At 40.0% G+C, this 17,064-nt stretch overlaps 1 protein-coding gene across 28 annotated transcripts in view; it reads right to left on the reverse strand.

Annotated features, from left to right (window-relative positions):
- PTK2 (protein tyrosine kinase 2) overlaps positions 1-17,064 on the reverse strand; it is a 353,655-nt gene that overhangs the window by 63,794 nt on the left and 272,797 nt on the right. For all 28 annotated transcript variants that reach the window (XM_074387211.1, XM_039464853.2, XM_039464846.2 and 25 more), the window contains one exon: positions 14,831-15,035. In XM_074387211.1, coding sequence (XP_074243312.1) covers positions 14,831-15,035 — 205 coding nt within the window. The remainder of the gene's footprint in view (positions 1-14,830; positions 15,036-17,064) is intronic.

Here is a 17,064-nt window from a genome sequence, read left to right on the forward strand (position 1 = left end):
CTTGAGATACAAAGGAGCAACCATGTCTTTTCACAAATCCATCTAATCACCTATGAAGTGTTAGCAATACAACTATTAAGACTGGCCATCAATCAAACCAACAAGAACGTGCCTGCTAAAACAGACACTGATACACAATGCCTTTGAACTTGACAAATAAAAAGACATTGCAACTTTAAGGAATAGGAGCTGATACTTTGATATGCGCTAATACAGCTTCACCTGGTCCTGATCATTTACCAATGAAAATGTGGGAAGGTATATCTTAACTTTCTAGATTATAAAACGCCAGTAAATCCACACCTCAAAAGGCAGTGCTAAAGGAGTTTAAAATATGTATTTTTCAGAGCTGGGGCATGTGCACACACGGGTGGGTACTACCATTGCTTTTAAAAGTGAAGTGATTAATCTCGCTTCATTTCCCTTCTTCCTCTTCTACACCCCTTCTTCCTTTATGTCCCAGTAAGTTCTCTGAACTCACTATGCTCTTCCATTCCTCTTTATTTTGTGTCTCTTGCCTGGAACAACTTTCTCTCCTTTCTCTGGCCAACTCTCACTTGTATTTCAAGTGTCAAATAGTAGTTCCTCTAGAAAATCTTCCCTGAAGCTCCTTCCTCCCTTTAGGCTGAGTTACATCACTCTCCTACTCTTTTCCAAAGCAACTAGTGCCTAACTTGTTCTTAACTCTTGCCAAAAGACATTGTAAATATCTGTTTGCTTCTGCTTCCCATTAGGCCAAGAGTTGTTACCTGAAGGCCCATTTTCAAATACTCAGAATTAGCACAGACCCTGAAGCATGACAGGTAGGCCGGACACAGTGGCTCACGCCTGTAATCATAGCACCTTGGGAGGCCGAGGTGGGTGGATCACAAGGTCAAGAGATGGAGCCCATCCTGGCCAGCATGGTGAAACCCCATCTCTACTAAAAATACAAAAATTAGCTGGGCATAGTGGCGTGCACCTGTGGTCCCAGCTACTCAGAGGCTGAAGCAGGAGAATTGCTTCAACCCGGGAGGCAGAAGTTGCAATGAGCCAAGATTGCACCACTGCACTCCAGCTTGGCGACAGAGCAAGACTCCGTCTCTGAATGAATCAATGGTAACTGGGTGAATAAAGCTGTTATCAGTGGAGCAAGTCTACTGACTGGTGAAGAGCACATGATTAAGCTTCCTGTTCTCTTTTTAAGTTTATTTTTATTTTTATAGAGGTAAGGGTTTGCTATTATTGCCCAGGCTGGTCTCAAACTCTCTGGCTTAAGCAGTCCTCCTGCTTTGGCCTCCCAATGTGCTGGGATTATAGGTGTTAGCCACTGGGCCCAGCCATTTTTTTTTTCTTTTTATGAGACAGGGCCTCACTCTGTAGTCCAGGCTGGAGTTCAGTGGTGCAATCACTCCTGGACTCAAGTAATCCTCCCACCTCAGCCCTCTGAGTAGCTGGGACTACACATGCATCATGAGGCCCAGCTGATTCTTTTTTATTTATTTATTTTTTCTGAGACGAAGTCTCACCCTGTTGCCCAGGCTGGAGTGCAGTGGCACAATCTCAGCTCACTGCAACTTCTGCCTCCTGGGTCCAAGTGATTCTCCTAGTTCAGCCTCCCGAGTAGCTGGGATCACAGGTGCATGTCACGATACTTGGCTAATTTTTTGAATTTTTAGTTGAGGCAGAGTTTCGCTGTGTTAGCCAGGATGGTCTTGATCTTCTGACCTTGTGATCTGCCCTCTTCGGCCTCCCAAACTGCTGGGATTACAGCTGTGAGCCACCATGCCTGGCCTGATTCTTCTTTATTTTTTGTAACAGTTAAACAAATAAAAATCTCACTATATTACCCAGGCTAATCTTGAACTCCTGGGTTAGAGAGATCCTCCTGTCTCAGCCTCTCAAAGTACTGGGATTATAGTTGTGAGCCACTACGCCCAGCCTGTTCTCTCAACTGGCCAAACAGGAAAGGACTTGCAGGCAACTTTTATCAAGATGGTTACTGAGAGGAGGAGACCAATCAGAGACCAAGGGCAAAGAAGGCCTAGCTGGCCTGGGAGAGAAGCACATCCCTGGTATTGGATACAATGAGTTCTAAATTTCTCTTCAAGGAATCAGTACATCAGTATGTTCAGCTCTCTTATTCTTTAATTCTCTATTTTTAAAGTTTAACTTCCTTGTAAGTCCAGTAAACAACCTTCTCCACCGGTTCTAATCAGTAGTTCACATCTGTTCTCCCTCCTGCCAGCTCCATCCTGACTCATCCAGGCCACCTAGGAGACCCTGGCTACCTGCTCTGACCTGCCCTTAACAGTCCTTCCTGCCATAACACCCACCCTGCCACTCTGGCTTGGACCCCTGCTCTTTTAAAAATAGCCCATTGGGAGTAGTCTAGCTTGTGCGGCCTAACCCTAGCCAATAGGGGAACAAAACAGCAGCAGGCACAACCCCCATCAGGCATAAGTACCCCTTTCCCCGCTGTCCAAGTGTGCGGTGGCCATCACTGCTCCATCTGTGCACTGCGCCCTTCTACAGAAGTAAACTGCCTTGCTGGGAGGATTTATTTTCAAGTGTTATTTCTTTTGCAGAATCAAAATTTTACTTATAACACTGGTTAGTGGTTTTACAGTGCCCTGTTCTCTATCACTTGACCCTGAAGATAAACATCATAACCTCAGTCAGAATTTCTTAAAAGTTTTAGTTTTAAACAGATGAAAAGTCCATAAAAATTAAGAAAAAAAAATTGAGAGAAAGTGTCTTTTCTCCTACTCCTTCAAATAATTAAAATACAGGCAAACTAAGAGAAGACTAAGTGAGACATATTCTTTGCAGTAAGAACTCTATTTTAAATGAATTCTCTTCAGACAACTTTTATTTCACATAGATTGTTTCGTGAAAAGGACCACTCTGATTTTAAAGCTACTTACTGTTTCTGCCAAGAATCTCTAAAAGGGCCCTGTGAAGTCCCTTGCCTGAAGGAGACCCTCTCAGGCTCCATTTACTCTGATTTTTCTAACCACATACACTTCCCCTGTTTTCTGATCTACTGAATTTACTGTCTGAGTGTTTCATTTCAGCCCTTAATCACATATTGCCATGTTGTGGGATTTAGGTTGTAAGCTCCCTACAGTTGTCAGACAGGAATCTAATTTCTCTTGTAAGCTAAATATCACTTGCATATTATAGACACTTCAATATTTCTTTAATTAAACATGCCAGACTTGTTCCTCAAAGAACATAATGACAACTGGGAAGCAAGTTCCTTCAATTTCACTACTTCATTCTTATACCAAAAATAGCATGTCAAAAGGCTTCTGAGAAACCATAATTTGCTGTTCAGAGTAATCAAGAATATAAATAACTCATAAAAATATCTGTTTTTACAATGGGAAGACTAGTCCATAGATGGAGTAAAAGGGCACAAGGAGACAGTACTGAACTTTCCTCTTTACAGCTGTTGAAGCATCCAGAGTAACAAATTAGAATGTGCAGAGTATCGAGAAGGTCAAATTGAAGCATATTTTCCCAAACTACAAATATTTTTAGTAGCAATACATTCCATCTGAAAGCTCTTAGCTGCCTAATGTGAACTGGCAACAAATAAGCCCTTATGTTTTTCCCAGAATGGTAGCTTTGAAGTCTCAAACTTGCAAATAGATGGACAATCAAAGCTGAGATTTGCCATTTAACAAACATTAGCACAACTGATAATTACACTTTGTTGATCGATGATCACCACTCAGGAACAGAATACTGAAGAGGGGAAAGGAGTACTTTATTTAGTGTTAGTTTTATTTTATTTTTTACTTCTCTTACTTTAAAATAATTGAAGTGATCAATTTACAGTAAAAGGACATAAAAACAGTTGCTCTGATTTTCTTCTTTTGGCCTGCAACACTCCCTATGCAACTTGGTCTCACAACCTCCCTGAGCCAGTGTGGAGGGGTTTTATTAAATTTCCCCTCTAGAGCAACAAAATGGTCCTTCATTTCCAGTATGGAGCTAAGACACAAAAACACATCCCAAAATGCTGGGATTACAGGTGTGAGCCATTGTGTCCCAGCCAATTAGCTCTGTACTTTTACCTGCCTTATTTACCACTAGGAAAGAAATGCGTTCTTGTCTTCATTTCTGTAATATTTTCCCTGAGATTGACTATACTACTAACTTTTCTTTTTGCAAATACAAAACATTTCTCCTTTTAAATGTAATAAATACTTTTTGCTTTATTAAATATGGGAAGAACAACTTTCTTTAAAAGATTAGATTTTGATCACCTAAACAAACAAATGACATAATAAAATTTCCTTTGGACATAACATCAGTCTGGATTTGTAGTTATTTAAGTTAATCTGGAAAATACTCAGAGAAAGAGCAGCGATAAATCTGAAGGAAAAAAAAACGTCAAGCAGGAACTGGCTTGTTTTGGCAAGTTCATGGGAATACCAATTTTGAAACATGATCTCTTATAATTAGTCAATGTTGCCTCACCACAAAGGAATGGAACTGACCTTTTAAAAACAAAACAAGAAAAAAACCCCTGCAGTCTTTGCGGAAAACAAGTCTGGAGGCTTGAGATGAAGCGAGGATGGCGTATCTGGAAGCAGCTGACCCAGTGGCTAAAGGTCATAATCGTAGCATTACTGCTTATGCCTCTGTTCTTTTTCTCTTCTCTCACAAGCAGTAACACTGGAGATTATGGCCAATAGTGGCCAGTGGTGTACTGGACATGTAGTATTGTAGTCCAGCTACAATATAGCCAATAAATCATGGATATATTGAAATCTTATTTCTCTCTTACTGTTTCTCCAACTGCAGTAAATAAAGCCTTTTGTTTGGTTGTTGTGCTCTATCAATCTCAAAGTTATTTTTAAAAAAACCCCAATATCCACTTAAATTGTATCTTTTTTTTTTTTTTTCCTAGTTTTTGAATTGACGTTTTGCTCTGTCACTCAGGCTGGAGTGCAGTGGCTCAATCATGGCTCACTGCAGCCTTGGCCTCCTGGGCTCAAAGTGATCCTCCCATCTCAGCCTCCTGAGTTGCTGAGATTACAGGCATGAGCCACTGCAAATGTTACTTTAAAACGTTAACACCTTTTTCCGTTTCTGCTACATGTAAGTAGCCTTTATTTGCCCAACCCGCTTGAAGATAGAAACTATACACTCTAAATATAAGAAACAACTATGACAGCATGGGAGAGCAACCATAGGCAGCCATTTTCTGGAAGGAACTGTCATGAGAAGGAAGAGAATGGCCCTGGGAGGGTCCCCACTTTATAATGGCCATTAGTGAGAAGGCAGGCACCGGTGTTATTGGCTTGAATAACCAGAGAAATGAGTTTGGAGCAACCACAGCTAGTGAAAAGGTAATCGGAAAAAGTAAGGGGAGAAATCCCAGAATGAAGGCAGCCAGAGGAGTGCTTCAAATTCTGAGTATTCATTCTGCACAAATCTCTGGCTGACCCTAGAACCATGCACACACAGCACAGACTCCAAGCAGCCCAGCTAAGGTTAAAATAATTGAAGAGATTTGCACTGCTGCTCACAGTGGAAAGAGGTTCTGCAATCTGACCATCAGTCACAATGTCTAAGATATAATCTAAGATTTCTTGATATATAAATAAACACAATAAACATAAAAATGTAACCCATTCTCAAGAGGAAAAAAAATTTAAAGGAGGCTGATTCCAAAGATGGCTCAGATGTTGAAATTAGCAGGCAAGGATTTAAAAGAAGCTATTATATTCAAGGACATAAAAGAAAATTTATTCATAATGGATGAAATAATAGAAAATGGCAGCAGAGAAACAGAATCCCCCCTCCCCAAAAAAGAGCCAAACAAAAATTCTATAACCAGAAAATATAGTATATGAAATAAAATCTCCATGGGATGAATTTAGTAGGATGGGGATGACAGAAAGGGACTCAGGGTACCAGAAGGTAAGTCAATAAAAACGATCCAATCTGAAGTGGGGACGGTCAGGAATTGGGGCGGGGGAGGAGAGGGAGAGGAGGAGGGAGGAGAAAGTGGAGGTGACAACAAGGACAGCTTCTGGGACTCGGCCTGGAGGACGTCATTAGAAGTCTTAACACACACACAACTGGAATCTCAGAACAAGAGAGGGAAAATACAACAGAAAAATGTATCTAAAGAAATAATAATCTTTTTCTAAATTTTATAAAAGGTATGTTTATAGATTCAAGAGGCTCAGCAAATCCCAAACAATGAATATGAAGAAAACCACATCCAAGAACATCCTACTTAAACTGCTGAAAATCAAACAAAGAAAATCACGGAATCTGCCAGAGAAAAATGACACACTGCACACAAAATAACAACATCTCTAAAGTGTTGAAAAAAAAAAATTACAACTCTGTCAACCCTAAATTCCTATCAACAAAATTAAGTTCAATTCATTTTTAGATAATATAAAACTAACAGAATTCACCACCAACTGATCTGCACCACAAGAAATGCTAAAGAAGTTCTTCATCTGGTGGAAAACCAAGGGGAAATAAGCTCTTCAGAAGAATGAAGCACTGCATGAAGTTAAATATTCAAGAGTTTCCCTACTTTCTTTAAAATGGTATTTAAGACAAAAATTATAATCTAATTTTGTGCAGTTAATGACATATGTGAATGTAACATGCATGACAACTTCAGCATAATGTACCAAGGTGGTGGTGGTAAATGAACATTCCTGCTGGTAAAGTTTCTACATTCTATATGAAGTACAACGATTAACTCTAAGTAAACTATGAAAAGTTAGATGTATACTATAATCCCCAAGCTAGCACTAGAACATAATACAAAAGGTATTGCTAAAATGTAAGTTTGGGAAAAAGGTTAATAGAGAGAAAGAGAGGTAAGTTACTGGTTTCAAAGTACCAAATTGTGCAAAGACGGAAGTACAACAGAGATGTTTGAGTGAGAACCAATGAGGGATAAGAATTGTTGTTAGACATGAAGCAGCTAAGATATAACTTTCAGTAGAAACAATTTATATTAAATTCCGGTTTGCAATTTGCTTTTTATTACTCGGAAGACTGAGGGTCAAAAGAGAACTCAAACAAAAAGCTCTTCAAGTTCCGACGCTGTGAACATTTTAACTGTATATAGCTATCGTTGTGAAACAGATTACTCTTCTAGATAATATCTGGACAGCAACGTGAAAAAAAGTACTGGTATAATGGCTAAGGAAGAAGTTAGACACCACCTTTGAAAGGAGTTTTGGAAGCAAATACAAAATCACTTAAAAAAAAAAAAAGAGTAGTACAAGCAATTTCATGTCATTAATCAAACCTAGAACTTTTAACTTAAATCAAACCTAGAACTTCAAAAAGAGGTATTTGCTTATCATGAGCTATGGACATGGGTTATTTATTTGTTTGACACGGAGTTTCACTCTTGTTGCCCAGGCTGGAGTGCAGTAGTGTTGGGCAAGTTACTAAGTAACTAAGTTTCACGTTGCGGGCTAACTGACAGAATCAAAACAGGTTAAACTTGTTTAAGATGCTGTTCACAGATTAATACTTTAAAAATTCATATCTCTATAATACATTTATAAAATATCAAAAAGACGTGCTTGGTATTTTGATGCCAAGTACTCTGACATTCTTATTATGTGAATAATAATAGCTAACACTCATTCGAATCTCACTAGAACCCTAGAAAGTAGCTACTGAGTAGAAAGTGTTATTACACCTTTTAGAAAAGTAGAGAAAGGAGGTCAGGTGTGGTGGCTCATGCCTGTAATCCCAGCACTTTGGGAGGCCAAGGAGGGAAGATCACTTGAGGTCAGAAATTTAAGACCAGCCTGGGCAACAGGGTAAAATCTCTTCACTACTAAAAATACAAAAGAATTAGCCAGGCACAGTGGTGTGCACCTGTAATCTCAGCTACTCGGGAGGCTGAGGCAAGGGAACTGCTTGAACTCGGGAGGTAGAGGTTGCAGTAAGCAGAGATTGTGCCACTGTACTCTAGCCTAGGTGACAGTGTGAGACTCTGTCTCCAAAAAAAAAAAAAGAAAAAAAAAAAAAAGAGCAGAGAAAGAAAAGTTTCCCAAGGATAGTAAGTGGTGGGGCCAGGATTCAAACTGAGATCTGTCATTACAAAGCTCATACTTCTGCATGATTCTTTTACTGCTTATCTTAAAATTAAATACAAGTAACTGTATTTTTAAGAATGTCTAACTATAACCAATAACTCTTCTGTACTCTAAGATCACCAGATCCCTTCTGGATTGTTAGAAAAAGCTTTGTTGTTACTACTACTTACTTCTAAATTAGCTAACATAGTGTGTGTGCTTACTATGAGCTATCGACATGGGTTATTTTATTTGTTTGAGACGGAGTTTTGCTTTTGTTGCCCGGGCTGGAGTGCAATGGTATGATCTCGGCTCACTGCAACCTCTGCCTCCTGGGTTCATGTGATTCTCCTGCCTCAGCCTTCCAAGTAGCTGGGATTCATAGGCATCTGCTGCCACACCCGGCTTTTTTTATTTTTTTATTTTTAGTGTCTCTGCTAAAACTCGTCTCTGAGTTTCACCATGTTGGTCAGGCTGGTCTTAGCCTCCCAAAGTGCTGGGATTATAAGCGTGAGCCACCGCACCCAGCCAGATTATTTTATCTTGAGAATATGGGTAGTATTTGTGATCCTGCTCTTACAAGGGAGGCTCAGTAAGAGCCCAAGGTCACACAACCTTTTAAACATTCTTCGAAAAATTTATACAAGCACACATGCCCACTTGCTCTAAAGCTGTTGCTATAATAGCTTGAACTGGTAGTCTCACAGATCAACTGAAGCAAAACATGACAGCAAAAGGTTAAGACAAGTAACTAAAAACTGAAAACCAAAAGAATCACACACACACAAATCAAAAACCTCAAAACAAAAACTTCCAACACTTCCGAGTGAAAGCTCTGTATATAAGATCAGTCCCCTGCAGGCTCTCTGGATGACACTGTTCCATGGCTTGGCTCTGATCTGCTTGAAGTCAACTCTGGGTGACTTGTTCAAAATGTACAACCTGCTCCCCACTCCATGTGAAATTATTGTGTTCCACAGCAGCAAAATGCAACACACTCAAGATATGCCAATGAGACAAGTAAAGCCAGTAGGAAAATACTTTGAAAGTACACTTTGTTCCCCTCAAAGCCTATGGGTAGGGCCTCTGTGCATCTGCTAGTGATGCTACCATTCCTTTTAAGGACTTTGCTTGACACTCAAACAATGTAAGAAAACCAGCTGCAGGAATTCTCTGTAATAGCATTTTTTTTCCTTTTTCTTTTTCCTTTTTAACTTATCAATATTAACAACCTGCTCACTAGTCCAAATCATAAGATGGCAGGCACACTTAATGACTTCTAGCCAATAAACATCAAGGTAGTCAGTAGTGCATGATAGCTCATAGTTCAAGCTCTGGACTCTGGTGGACCTGTCTTGAATTCCAGTTGTGTCCTTTGATCAGATGCCTAACCACATAGTTTCAGTCTCATCATTGTAAACTGACAATGAAGATACTACCTATGTGTCCCAGGACTGTGAAGATTAAGGTGAAATAATGTATGAAAGTTCATGGGACAATGCCTGCCAACAGAAATTGCTCTGTAACTACTAGTGATTTCAATGTTATAAAACTAGAAGAGCTGACTGTAGAGGATGGAGACTTGCTGTCAACACACAAGGTACTGCTTCTAAACATATTCCTAAAAAGCTCGATGAAAGATCAGTTCAAAATCATAGACTGCAGGCCGGGCGCGGTGGCTCAAGCCTGTAATCCCAGCACTTTGGGAGGCTGAGGTGGGTGGATCACAAGGTCAAGGAATCGAGACCATCCTGGTCAACATGGCGAAACCCCGTCTCTACTAAAAATACATAACATTAGCTGGGCATGGTGGCGCATGCCTGTAATCCCAGCTACTCAGGAGATTGAGGCAGGAGAATTGCCTGAACCCAGGAGGTGGAGGTTGCGGTGAGCTGAGATTGTGCCATTGCACTCCAGCCTGGGTAACAAGAGTGAAACTCTGTCTCAAAAAAAAAAAAAAAAAAAAAAAAAAAAAAAAAAAATCATAGACTGCTTTCCAAGGTGATACTTACAAGACTGGTGTTCTTTAGAACATAAAGCATCAGGTAAATCTGTTTACACACCACTTACTATATCCTCTACTTCACAAAGCAATATTCTTGGTAGCCCCAAGTTAGAAGTATACAAACTTCCACCAACAGTGGCATAAACTATAGTATGTTGACAAATGGAACACTATACAATGATGAAAATTAAACTACATGGATACTATGGATTATCTCACAAACTGATGAGTAAAATAAATTACATATATATGTAAAGTAAGTACTGACTGATACCATTTACATGATGTTCAAAAACAGGCAGAACCAATCTATGGTCAAGATAGGGTTTATCCTTGGAGGGCAAACAGTGATTGGAAAGGAGCATGTGGAAAGTTTCTAGGGTACTGGTAGTGTTTTCATTTTGAATGCTGGTGACAGATGGTATCCAATTTGTGGAAATCCAATAAGCTGTCACTTCTTGGTGTGTTTATTATACATTAATAAAAAGTTTAAAAATATATAAAAATCATAACATGAAATTTTAAAGTGATAATTGTTTATTGCTCTAATTTGTGTAATACAGATTTAACAAATTTAATATTAACCTAAAATATTTTTCTAATCTGAAATAAAGCTGATATTCTTTTTTTAAATAGTGGTACAAATATCTTAGTCAAGATGAGTACTGCTGGGACATATTATTTTTGAATGTCAGCTGCAAAAGGGCAAATACTAAAGCTGCTTATTATGGTTTCCCTGTCATAGTACCTAACAAAGTATTAACTGAATTAACTGACTTTCTCTCAAAAATATTTTGTGCACTCTTATAACCCAACTGTCATAAAGCAGAATACTAGAGTATGTATTGTGAGAAAATTTCACTTGATCAATTAGAAGTATTTCTATTGAGGAACTTTTTACACTTGACAATGGGCCACTTGCAGGTTAATCTCATTCTACTTCTCAGTGAATTCATACCTATGAGTAAGTAAACAGGATGTAGGAAGGAGAGGTTCCTTGAGTAATAGATGTCACCTCACCAAAGTATGACCAAGGTAATTCTCCTACGAGTCAGCCCAACAAGCCTCATACCAAAAATCACTTTTCAACTAATACAGTCAAAAACTAATACATAAGGCTGGCCATGGTGGTTCATGCCTGTAATCTCAGCACTCTGAAAGGCCAAGACGGGTGAATTGCTTGAGCTCAGGAGTTTGAGACCAGCCTGGGCAACATGGCAAAACCCCATGTCCACCAAAAACACAAAAAAATTAGCTGGGTGTAGTGGTGTGGTGTGCATGCCTGCAGTCCCAGCTACTTGGGAGGCTAGGGCTAGCAAATCACTTGAGCAGGGGAGATGGAGGTTGCAGGCAGCTGAGATGGCACCACTGCACTCTAGCTTGGGCAACAGAGGAGACTCTGTTTCAAAAAAATAAAACACACACACACAGTTTCTCTCTCTCTCTCTCTCTCTCCTCTCTCTCTTTCTCTCTCTCCAGTTAAAGATGAGAGAAATTCTACAGTAATTTGATTCTACTTGCAAATATTCTTTCAAGGTAGAGAAGGAAAATTCTTTTGAGATTGAGAAGAAGAATGAGATTTGGTAACATTTTTAACTACCATGGTGTGGGAAAGGGCTATTTAAACTTATTTCTCTGTTAAAATCCTGGAAATAATACAAATTTCGAAAAAAATAAAATAACCTATTTAGTTATCGTGATACATTGTTATATGTAAATGTCCAAGTAAGCAATTACATTATACAGTTACATTTAATAAAATAAAATGCTGGCCTATGTGGTAGCCCAATTATAAATGTTCAAAATGCAGTTAAACACCATTTCTAAAACAAAACAATGCAGAATAAATGAATACTCAATTACCCGTACTAGTAGTACATAAGAAGATATCCATAAATTATACTAAGGGTATATATTTAAAGTAATTATATGTAGTTCTAAAAATATGTCTTGGATAGTTTTTGGAGATAATTTACCTCAGTGGAGCATTCCTTAATGTTAAGAATCACTCATATGTCCTAAGACATGAATTCAGTGCCTGGGTGACCCTTCCTATATTTAGTTAGGTAGGCTCCTGGCCTGGAGGTACTGGCAACACCAAGGTGAGTATGACCATCCCTGTCCTCAAGGAGCTTCAGTCTAGTAGGGGATGAGACATACTAGACTGTGAGCTCCTCGAGGGCAGGAAAAGTGTTATAGTCATCTTTGCCCCAGTGACTAGCACCAGGCTCAGCTACTGTAGGTGCTCAACAGTGTTTATTGAACTGAATTGAACATGGGTTGCAGCCATCTACGGCAGCATAGAGTAAGCCTGACAAGAAAAACAAAGAGCTTTGGAGACTCAGAGGGTAGAGGCTAGTCAGCTGTGAAGTCAAAAAAGACCCAGTGCGTCAAAGAAGCCAAGAAAGATGAGTAGGATCTCCCTATGTGAAGGAGGAGGCATTCTGGTTCGAGGTGGGGGTTAGTTTAGCTACAGTGTATGAAAGGGATGGGAAGACAATCTCAGGCCATAATGAAGTAAGGCCTAAACATTACTGTGGAAGCCTTTGCCCAAACATAAAAGGTAACAGAAACTCCCTGAAAGTTGTTTTGACCAGGGGAGTTATTTTTCCAGTAACAGTTCAAGAAGACTGACTAAGCTGGTCATGCCAGACACATGGGAGAAGATCACAGAGTGGGGGATGCGAGGTGGGCAGAAGGAGTAAAGCATGACTCCAAAATGGTATTGAAGATTAAGACGCTATTCCAACCTGGAAGAAGTGAGGAGGAAGGGCTGGCTTAGAGGAGACTGTAACAGCTTTGCTTTCTGGAGAAACATGATGCCCAGCCAGCAATTTAAAATGTAGGTTTGGGACTCGAGCAAAGGGCAGGACCAGAACTACACACAGAGAGAGATGAGAAGCAAAGCCCCGTGAATGGGTCAGACATCCAGGAAGAGTACTGAGAGAAAATAAGAGGCTGAGAACAGAAATTTGGTTAATACTCATAGTAATGTTGGAGAGATGGCAAGTCAGTGAGGTGCCAGGGAGGTGGGGTGATAGAACTGGTAGCAGAGAGGAACTATATCAAGGACAGGATCTGTCAAATTCTGAGGCAAGATCAAGAAGGAACAAACAGGAGCAAAACATGCAATAAAGCATGTCTAAAAACCAGCTGTAACAGTGAGAAAATAGGCAATTAAGTTACATGAGAATTCATTAAGGAACTGAAGATTTTAGCTTGAAGAAGCTAAGAGGAGGTAAGAAAGCTGTTTAGAAGTACCCTGAAGGTCTACCGTGTGAAAGGTAGAGCAGGGTTTTTCTACGGGGACCTGGATAGTGGAACTAGACCAATGGGTGAGAGTCATGGGGACGAAGACCAAGAGTGTAGCTGGTCTTTCTGACGTGGTACTCACTCTGTTCTAATAACCAGTGATACCTCGGCCTTCACCACCAGACTTTAAACTCTTTAGGGGCAAGGACTGGGTCTTGTTCACTGTTGAACTCACAGAATCTAGCTCAGAGTAACAAAGGTGCTTAGCAAATATTTTCAGACTGGATGAACCTTTTGTGCTTCTACCTATGGGTGTCAATAATTCTTCTTTGAAATACTCTCCTTAAAAAGGAATCCTGTCTAACAGGTTGAACTGCTTGAACATGTGGTGAGAAGGCTGGGCTAGACTGTGAAAGCCTGGAACCTGCAGTTCATAATTTTTAGGTAAAAGACTAAAATACAGCATGAAAAACAAACCCATAAAAACTCACACAAAATCAAGGAAGTCCCTAAATGTGAAAACAGGTGACATAGCACACACAGAACTATGGTATTGTTTATATAATAAAGTTTCTCATGCCTATGTGGTATATTATAAAATCATGTTTATTACAGTATTAAATCTGATTCTACACTCCAATTCAATTCAATTCAACAAATGATTATTGAGCACATATTATACAGTGCCAGGTCCTAAGCTTGGCACTGGGGGTACAGAAATCAGTAAGACACAATGATGCCCATCAAGAGTTCTGAGTCTAGCTGGAGACACAGACAAGCAAACAAGAACCTCTCCAGGCCAGGCAACAAGAGTACAGTATGCACATGCTTCTCTGAGGGATTCAGCACAATAATGTCCCTGTGTACTTCCTCCAGGGATTTTAACACTGCCTGGCACAAAGTAGGAGCCATAAAATGGCACCTGAACGAGCAATGGATGTTTTAAATATAAAAACGGAAGTATTCAAAGGTGCCAAAGGATTAACTATCTCTTTGGGGGCAGGGTTGATTAGGAAGGTTTCCTGAAGCACTTTAACTTCTGAGCTGGTTTCTGAAAACTGAATAGGAGTTTGTAGGTGGCAAAGGTCAGGAAAGGCATTTCTGTGAGTGAAGATAGCAGTGAAAAGGCAGTGAGGTGTGTTAGGAGCATTTTAAGGAGGTGTTGCTGGATCACAGTGTCAGGGGATGGAGATGAAGGGTTGTGTTAGATGAGACTGGAGAGGGAAGTAGGGACTAAGGTATTATGGGTCTTGTAAGCGACGCTAAGTCAGAAGATAGGGGAGAGACATATGACTATAACTGCATCTTTATTAAAAATTTTAAATATGTAATTTACTTAAGACTCTAGCAAGGTAAAAAGAAATGCAAATCAATTTTAAAAGTAATTGCATTTGAACAAAAATAGTTTGGCCTTAGACATATTGATATAATGACCTTAAAATGCTATTACTGCGAGGAGGAGAAGCAGCGCCCCCACCCCCGGGCCCTCTCTTCCATCAACTCCTACCTGAGCTGAGCTTTAAGTTCAGTAAACCTGGGCCGCCTGCTGGGGTCATAGGCCCAGCATTTCGTCATAAGGCTGTAGAGGGTAGGAGGACAATTTGGAGGCATTGGTAGTCTTTCCCCATTTTCAATTCGACCGATCACATCATTGTTCTTCACTCCTTGAAAAGGCTTCACACCATGCATCAGTATCTCCCACATACATACACCTGTGAGTGGGAATGAAAACACAACAGTGAGCTCAGTATGAAGAGTGTAACTCCCAGGTTCCAGGAATATTGTTATTCTAGGCACTAGAGTACCAGCTGGGAGATACTGGGCAAATTATCCACCAAAGCAGCATTATATTAACTCTAGTATAAAATAAGAATAACCTAACAATTTAATATGATGGAAATAATAAAATGTTCAATTATTATCAAGGAAAATGCTGTAATTTTTCTCAGAGGGTTATTTCTCTAGAAATCCTGTATGAGAAAATGGCCCACTAGCTACAGTGACACTTCATGGCTTAATGAACTAATTCAAAAAATGCTGAATTTTAGATTCCGCCCCACTTCAGTCTGACCTGTTTTTAATGAGAGCAGCTGACCTGACGCCTAATAAAGAAAATCTGCTGGTTGCAGCAGCTCACGCCTATAATCCCAGCACCCTGGGAGGCCGAGGCAAGCAGATCACGAGGTCAGGAGATCGAGACCATCCTCACTAACATGGTGAAACCCCATCTCTATTAAAAATACACAAAAATTAGCCAGACATGGTGGTGCGCACCTGTAGTCCCAGCTACTCGGGAGGCTGAGGCAGGAGAGTCGCTTGAACCCAGGAGCTGAGGTTGCAGTGAGCCAAGATTGTGCCACTGCACTCCAGTATGGGTGACAGAGCGAGACTATCTCAAAAAAAAGAAAATTCTAGTAAGCCTTATGCTTTTGGAATACTCAGATTCCTTAAAATGTTTCCTTTAACAAGGCTGGCTTCATTTTGTCTAGCGTGCATAAAGGCATCATTATCTGGTTTATTCATGGACTGGTCACTGTTTTCCCCCAGGAAAGGATGTGAACTTATTTGGGCTTCAAGTCATCTTGTCTATAAATGCCACAGTGTGACCTTGAAAAGTTTAAGCACACTCTACCCTTGGGAAATCAAATACTTTCTCAGCACTTCTGAATAATTCTTAAGAATTCACCTTTAGGGTGGGATAAAGAAAATGTAGTAGATATATACCATAGAATACTATGTAGGCATAAAAGGATGAAATCATGTCCTTTGCAGCACCATGGAAACAACTGAAAGACACTTTATGAGGTGAATTAATGCAGAAACAGAAACTAAACACCGCATGTTTTCACTTGTGAGTGGGAGCTAAATACTGGATACATATGGACATGAAGATGGGAAGAAAAGACAATGGGGAATAAAAGAATGGGGAGGGAAGAAGGCAGGTTAACATCTGAAAAACTATCCATCGGGTACTATGTTCACTATTTGGGTGACGGGTTCAGTTGAAGCACAAACCTTAGCACTGTGCAACATATCCATGTGACAAATCTGCACATGGACCCTCTGAATCTAAAGTTAAAAAAATTCACCCTTAAAACAAACAAAAAACTCTAAAACTGGCAACGACCATATAATGCAATGGAAAGGAAATGGAGAGAACTGGCTGATGTGAAGGACGGATGTTTTTTCCTAGCACCTTATCATCGCTGCTCTGCTGCACTTGGCCATTCTGGGATCCCTGCTACTGATGGAACACGCCAAAAACGTGCCTTTACCTTCCTCACAAGCTATCTTCTTTGTAGTTCTTTATAACGCTTTTCCTGCTTCTCCCCTGGGAAAAGCTTTTGTCATTTCAAATCTACTTCTATCATAAAACAATGTGAAACTGATGCCTCAAAGAGAGGAACCATGACTTTATTTTTGTGTCTTCAATACCTAGAATGAAATTTGCCTCAAAGGAGGCAAGGCATATTACCATCTCGATGTGAATTAGATTCTGAACTTAGCCAAAACGGGAGCACCCAGATACATAAAACAAGGTCTTAATGATCTACAAAGAGACTTAGATTCCCACACAGTACCAGTGGGAGACTTTAACACTCCACTGTCAATATTAGACAGATCAACAAGACAGAAAATTAACAAGGATATCCAGGACTTGAACTCAGACCTGGACCAAGTGAACCTAAGAGACATCTACAGCTAAGAGACATCTACAGAACTCTCCACCTCAAATCAACA

The sequence above is a fragment of the Saimiri boliviensis genome, chromosome 15 (assembly GCF_048565385.1).
Source record: "Saimiri boliviensis isolate mSaiBol1 chromosome 15, mSaiBol1.pri, whole genome shotgun sequence".
Lineage (NCBI taxonomy): Eukaryota > Metazoa > Chordata > Mammalia > Primates > Cebidae > Saimiri > Saimiri boliviensis.